General features: G+C 34.9%; 1 protein-coding gene and 2 non-coding genes across 3 annotated transcripts; 1 reads left to right on the top strand and 2 right to left on the bottom strand.

The window, feature by feature from the left end:
- Positions 1-4: 4 nt before the first annotated feature.
- Positions 5-5,696, bottom strand: LOC135661970 (DNA-directed RNA polymerase subunit beta-like; the record flags this gene model as incomplete). The annotated part of the gene is made up of 1 exon (XM_065176580.1): positions 5-5,696. A coding segment is annotated over exon 1 (2,943 nt), but the record flags the coding sequence as incomplete, so codon positions are not given.
- On the top strand, positions 3,802-3,872 carry TRNAC-GCA (transfer RNA cysteine (anticodon GCA)). The gene has a single exon. It is a non-coding gene; the product is annotated as a tRNA-Cys (tRNA).
- Positions 5,697-7,520: 1,824 nt separating the features above from the next.
- On the bottom strand, positions 7,521-7,594 carry TRNAD-GUC (transfer RNA aspartic acid (anticodon GUC)). Its single transcript has one exon. It is a non-coding gene; the product is annotated as a tRNA-Asp (tRNA).
- Between the last annotated feature and the right edge of the window lie 101 nt (positions 7,595-7,695).

The following is a 7,695-nucleotide window of genomic DNA, read 5'->3' as shown; positions in this document are numbered from 1 at the left end:
TCGCCCTTCCTCTAAGGGGTTGTTGTGTAACAAGTGCGTAATGTCCACTAGAACGTCCATGGATTTTATCATCAACTTGATGAATTAATTTTAAAATATAGGACTTTCCTATTAGAACAGGTTGTTCAAAAGGATTTCCTGTTCTTCCATCAAATATTCTGCTTTTTCCCGGATATTCGGGTTCAAATACCCATGGATTTTTTGTTTGCTTACTGGCTTCATATAATTCGGAAAACACTAGTTTTCTCGAAGCCTCTTGCTCATATCTCTCATCAAAAGGTGCTATTCTATAATGTCTCTTTAGCAGATCCCCCGCTAACCCGAGCGAGCATTCAAATATCTGTCCCACATTCATTCGTGATGGTACTCCTAATGGGTTGAAGACCATATCAACAGGTGTTCCATCTTGCAAATAGGGCATATCTTGTCTAGGCAAAATTTTTGAAATGATACCCTTATTCCCATGTCTTCCAGCTACTTTATCACCTACTTTGATTTCACGTTTCTGTGAAATATATACACGAATCATTTCTGAATTATAACAGGAACCCCCCTTTTTCCGGATCCATCTCACATCAATAACGCGACCTCTTCCGCCTATAGGTAGTTTTAGAGAAGTTTCTTTTGCAGTGGATACCTGAATTCCAAGTATGGCTCGTAATAATCTATCCTCTGGAGCATACGACGATTCGTTTGCTGTCTGAGGTGTTAATTTACCTACTAAAATATCACCTGTTTCTACCCAAGATCCCAGCATCACAACTCCATTTCTGTCTAAATTGCGGAGTAAATGAGCCTCTAGATGTGGTATTTCCTTAGTGATTCTTTCAGGTCCTTGGCTTGTCACATGAGTCTGAATTTCATATTTCCGGATGTGAAAAGAAGTATAAATATCTTCATATACCAGACGTTCGCTAATTAGTACTGCGTCTTCAGAATTGTAACCCTCCCATGGCATATAAGCTACTAATACGTTTTTTCCTAAAGCAAGTTCCCCCCCAACTGTAGCCGCACCGTCCGCTAAAATTTGTCCTTTTTTAATGCATTTACCCCGCGGAACCTGAGGTTTTTGATGCATACAAGTATTTTTGTTGGAACGTTGATAGATAACTAATGGAATACTTATACTTATAGTAGTGTCCCCATTACTTGATAAAATGATCTTGTGAGGGTCAGTATAAATGATCTTTCCCTCGTGTTCGGCTATAGCGGAAACCCCCGAATCCAGAGCCGTTTGGCGTTCCAGTCCAGTTCCAACAATGCACCTCTCGGACTGAGAAAGCGGAACTGCTTGGCGCTGCATATTAGAACTCATTAAAGCCCGATTCGCATCATTATGCTCGATAAAAGGAATGAGGGAAGCTCCAATAGAAAAATATTGGAAGGGAAAAATACTTCTAAGATGAATCTGTTCCCATGCAATAGTCAGGAACTCTTGACGGTATCGGGCTGGAACAACCTGTTCTTCCTGAATACCCCGATTCAAGGCCAAAGAATTTCCCGCTGCTACCATATAATATTCATCTCTATTTGGTGATAAATAAACTATCTGTGCCTCTTTTGATCTTTCAGATATTTCATAAAATGGACTCTCTATAGATCCCCAATGGCCAATCCTCACATGAATGGCTAAGGATCCAATAAGTCCAACATTGATTCCTTCGGACGTGTCAATTGGACAAATACGTCCATAGTGGCTAGGATGAATATCTCGTATCCGAAAACTAGCAGTTCGCCCCGTCAATCCTCCAGGACCCAAATAACTCAATTTTCGCCCATGAACGATTTGTGTCAATGGATTAGTTCGATCCAAAACTTGAGATAAAGGATGTAGGCCAAAAAACGATTCATAAGTGGTTGTTAATGAAGTTGAAGTTACCAAATTTTGAGGAGTCGGTATCAATTTATGCCGAATTGCTCCACATATAGTTCCTCGAACCGCATTTTCTAAACGAACAAGAGCCAGTCCGAATTGATCCTGTAACAGATCCGCTATAGAACGAATCCGTTTATTTTTCAAGTGATTCATATCGTCAAGTGTACCCATTCCAAATTTAATTCCGATCAAATGATCCGCAGCAGCCAATACATCTCGTGGTAATAAAAATGTATTGTTCTGAGGTATATCAAGATTCAGTCTCCGGTTCATATTTCGTCGACCAATCCTTCCTAATTCACATCTTTGTTGAAAAAATTTCTTTTGTAATTCTTTACATAAAGACTCAGAAAATACCGGATCCCCGCCTACACAAGCAAATTGTTGATAAAATTCCAAAATAGCATTTTCTTTTGACCCAATCTTTTTTTTCTCCTTATCATTCGGGAAAGACAAGAAAATTTCAGGGTAACAAACATTATCTAGAATTTCTCTTAGATTCGAACCCATAGCTGATGATAGAATTAGAATAGATATTTTTTGTTTCCTACTTACACGGGCCCATATCCTTGCTTTTCTATCAATTTCTAATTCCGATCTTCCTCCCCAATCTGATATTATTGTGCTGGTATAGACAGAAATTCCGTTATGGTCCAATTCTGAACGGTAGTAAATACCAGGACTTTGCAATATTTGATTGATCACAATTCTGTATATTCCATTTACTATAAAGGTTCCCAGGGAATTCATTAGGGGAATGTTTCCAATAAAAACGGTTTGTTCTTGCATATCTCTACCGGTTTTCCAAATTAATCCCGCGGGTACATATAATTCAGAAGAATATGTGAGTGATTCATACACAGCATCTCTTTCGTTTATCAAGGGTTCTACCAATTGATATCTTTCCACAAATAATTTAAATTCAATTTCTTGATCTGTATCTTCAATTTTTGGAAACTTATGAAATTCTTCCGTCAAGCCCTCATTAATGAACCTACAAAATCCCTCAAATTGGATCTGACTAAATCCAGGTATTGTGGACATTCCCTCATTTCCATCATTCCGGAGCATCTTAATCTTAAGTTTCCTGTTTATTGAAAAATCCCATTATTAGCTCACTATTTATCGAACCATACGGATCGATCTAGCAATGATGGAATGTATATTCTGTTTACTGAATCACATGAAATTTTAGCCAACTCCATATACCATATATGTATTTCATACGTATGAACGGAAATGAGACAGAGGAATGAAGAGCATTTTCGACGCAAGTTCGAATTTGCGACAGGTACAACAGGAACAATATAGAGTTTCCCTTTTTAGCATACTTAATTTTATTTGAGTTTCATTTCATGTTCAAAAAAAATTTCGAATTATTTTTTTGCTAGTAGAATATATAGAATATGATTGAATTGCGTAATAGGAGTAATATTTATTAAGTGCATGCCAATATAGCTATCTACCTGTCCGCATATCACATCTTTTATCGTAATTTCACTTGTGGCAACAGAAGTCAGGTCGCACTATATCATAATTCCTATTTTTTCTATTGCATATAGAAAATGAAAAAAGAAGGCACGACGATTCTCTATAGGGATATGGGATATGTACATAAGAGCGGTATCTGTGTAACAATTTCTGTTTTGAGGTTTACATATACACATATATATTGTTATAATTTATATTGTTATAATTGAAATTGAAAAAGATTGATTATTGAAAATAATTGATACTGAATTAGTCATAAATCAATTTGATTTTGTTATGCCATTAAGGAAACGCAACAATTTGAGATACAAATTGAAGAACCTTTCGCTAATTCAAAACAACAAAACAAATAGTTAATGGTTCCAATTTGCCCTGAATTTTTCAGTCTTTGACCAGAAATCTATTTTTTATCTTATTTGGATCGAATTTGGTTTGGCGACATGGCCAAGTGGTAAGGCGGGGGACTGCAAATCCTTTATCCCCAGTTCAAATCTGGGTGTCGCCTGATCAACAAAAAACTTGGGATTTCTTATTCTGCTGATTTAACTCGACGAATTCTGTCCCCGGAGAAGGAGAGGCAAAAGGATAAGCCTATCGATACTTTATTTTTAGAATCTGTAGTTCTATAAAGAAAGTCAATTTTTTTAAAGAAAGTCAATTTTTTTCTAAAAATCCGGGCTTTGGGTGTGGCCCAAACCGGTACAAATAGGGATGAAGTAAGCCTTACTTATTAATATGATTATGATTTTAATATGATTATGATTGGTTCGGACATTTATTTTATAAGTAGAATAAATAAATAGTGAAAGTAAATTCTGGGATTCAAAACTACGAAAGTAAGAGGTCGGAAATCTTGGTATCCAAAGGTTCCTAAAGGACACTCCATTTTTGCTACTAGGATTGAAGAAGAGATTGTACGAAAGACTATCAAGAATTCCTAATTATTTTACACTACCACCGTTGTGTCTACTGACTCTGTCTGGAATTCGATTGGATAGGCTGATGGGAAATCAATTTAGAAGTTGTGGAAAGGACTGAAGATACTTTGTATCCAGACTCACGAGAGTCTCTGAGTACTCAAACATTCAATCAGGATAGTTGGTCGGCTCTTATTGAGTAAAGAGTAAAAGTAAAAGTTGAAGAAACAAAAAAATTTCTTTGCCCGTGTAGGAATTTCTTTGCCCGTGTAAGATAGGGGGATTACGAAAAAAAGAAAGAATGTATGTAATACTGGTGATGGTGTCTCCCCATTCTTTCACAAAAAAAACAGTAAGGCTTAGATCAAATAGGAAATAGAGGTATCTGATAGATAGTTATCTATCTTGATGGTATATTTTGATGTCTTTTGCTTATGAAAAAGGGTAACAAACAATAGGTCTTAGTACTCCTACATGTTCCATTGGGATAGGAGTATTCCTTTGTTATTTCATTTTCCGAGAAAAGGTGTGTGTATTGTATTTATGCTTAATGCTTCCCGATTCTACCAGAAATCTTATAATCTTGTTACGAGTAGATTCATTGGATTGGTTCATCAATAGCCTTAAGTTAAGTCAGAATTCCATTTTGACTCTGCGCCATTGATTCCACTATGATTATTGATCAATAATGGAATAATTCCTTCATAGAGATAGGAGACATAATTTATATGGATATAGTAAGTCTCGCTTGGGCTGCTTTAATGGTAGTCTTTACATTTTCCCTCTCACTCGTAGTATGGGGAAGGAGTGGACTCTAGGGGTACTACTAATCGAGTAATCGATTGAGTAATTGAATTCTATCAATTGTTTAATTGATCGTTTTGCAAAGCTTTAAAAAAAGAATGTCTCTGTTTCAAAATTATACTGAAATACAGTAATGAATAAGAAAATACAATAATGAATAATAACCATTCGATCAAAGAATGAATGATTACTATAGTTGTATTTCGAAACCTAAATCTACGCATGATAGGAAATTTTTTCCAACCGAATTCTTCCTAAATATTCTATTTTGATAAACCAGCTCTTACCAGAATTATGGATATTACAAAAAGAAAAAATCTGAAATTGGTTTTTTCTTTTTTTCTTTATTTGTTTCCCTCTTTCTTTACTTTTACTGTTCTAAGAGAAGAGAAAGCCGTTCCGCTATTCTAATTATATTAGATTACGACAATACATACTTTCTATTGGAAATGACTAGTTGTTGTCCAAAGAGGTTCTACACATAATAAGATTAGATCTTTCTTCCGTTGAGCGATCCACATATCGCGCATTTCACCTTTTTTTTAGACTCCTAGAGATTTTTTTATGCTTTTTTTGACTCATCTCATGTCATGTTTAAGCATAAAAAATTGGGAAGGTCTACTCTATTAATCTACTTCTTTTTCAAATCTGAAGAAGTTATCATGGAATAGAACTCCGCAGATCATCTGTTAATAGATCAAGCAATGACTTCTTGAGATGGGAAATCTAAAAAAAGAAAAAGATTCTTTTCTTTGGTTTCGTTTTCTTTTATCTTTTTTTTTATTTAATTTATAGTAGAATATGCCCATACTCTTTTTGTCTTGCTCCATTGATTCCTTTGATAGATCTCGGGACCTATACCTATATATATATAAATTCTAAGAAAGCCAGGAATTAGAAGAGTTGGTCTTCAATTATTTTGAATTGATCGAAATCCACACAAGTAAATGTAGCCAAAAAAATAATAGAATTGGACTGTTATTTTGATGTACTATTTAGATATACATCTAATCTATGTACATACATATTGTATATTGACCTAGATATAGGCTTTCTCTATATAAAAGCCTATATCTGTATACAGTACAACTTTCTATGAAAATCATTAATAGGATAATAAATACTATACCATACTATCTCGGCTCAGATACTACTATCTCAGATACTTATTATCTCAGATACTTATGATTCCAGACAGATCATTTCATTTAAGACTTGGAGTTTGAATCCGTTTCTTTCATTTATTCAATCATTGATAAGAACTAATAAATCAAGTTTCAGTCAAATTAATCATTTTGACTGACTGTTTTTACGTAGATGATAAGTAAAAAGGCAGTAGGAACTAGAATGAACAGTGCAGTAGCAATAAATGCGAGAATATTTACTTCCATAATCTCATTGTTTTTTTACTTCGCAATAACTCGGGATCTAATCCCATAGAGATGAGAAATTTGATTCCTGTAAATTCAATGGGATGAATTGCATCCTGATGATACTGAATCGGATCAATATTATGAATAACAATATCTGATCTATCAAATCGATTCATCGTCGAGAATTGAATAGTATAACATAGGAAGATCCTTTATCCATACTAAATCTGAAATGGGATTCCTGATCCAATAAAGAATCCCATTGAATTTTCATCCTTTTCCACTTTTTCTTTTCTATAAATAACCCTACCGTCTTCCTTATATACTCCTCCTTCGTTATACTTATACATACAATTATGTACATACAATTATGAGGTATTATATGACTGGTATTCTATGAATCACACACAGATCCAAAGAGTAGAAGTGAGATGGAAAAAGGACGGGTTAAGTATAAAAGATCTAATATAATTCCAACAAATTTAATAAAAAGGAACGTTGCTTGGTCTTTTCTTTTATTTGATTAGTATCTCTTTCTTCGATTGGGACTGGAAGGCATACATCAAAAATTCAGTGTGCAATTTAAATGAGAATGAGATAGATTGTTTCCAATTAGTCATTGAGGATACACAAACAAAGTCGAAGCTAAAAAGGGTTGTCGTTTAACCTGACAAGTACTCTGTCGAGGTAATTATGTTAAGTTCATTATGTATTGTACAATAAACGAATACAATTTGCGTATGTACTCTCGGTAAAAATAGGAGCACTCTATTCTATTTCATTTATCAAGAAAATCGAAAAAGAAAGTCAGACGAGTATCTCTTAAAATACTAAATATAGGAATACCACCGATTGTACGAATCTATATATGTTATGTCTCTCCCTTATCACTCGGCACTAGTGGAAGAAATGGAAATTCCTGTATTTGTCTGATGATAAATGCGAAATGAAAAACAAAAGAAATAAGGATCTCCACTGGGGATTAGATCTTGCCCCCTGTCTCCTTTTTCACGGAAAATAGATAAATTCATTTCTCCATTCATCGGTCGGATCCTAGTTCGGGACTGACGGGGCTCGAACCCGCAGCTTCCGCCTTGACAGGGCGGTGCTCTGACCAATTGAACTACAATCCCAGCGAGGTGTATGGTATACATATTCTTAATGGTTTCAGAAAAACATTTTCTTCGTCGCGTTGTAACAGAGACACGAATGATATACTAACTGATATCATATA

This window comes from Musa acuminata, unplaced genomic scaffold, assembly GCF_036884655.1.
Source record: "Musa acuminata AAA Group cultivar baxijiao unplaced genomic scaffold, Cavendish_Baxijiao_AAA HiC_scaffold_585, whole genome shotgun sequence".
Lineage (NCBI taxonomy): Eukaryota > Viridiplantae > Streptophyta > Magnoliopsida > Zingiberales > Musaceae > Musa > Musa acuminata.
Note: the sequence above shows the minus strand (reverse complement) of the source record. Positions and strands in the feature narration are given on the sequence as shown.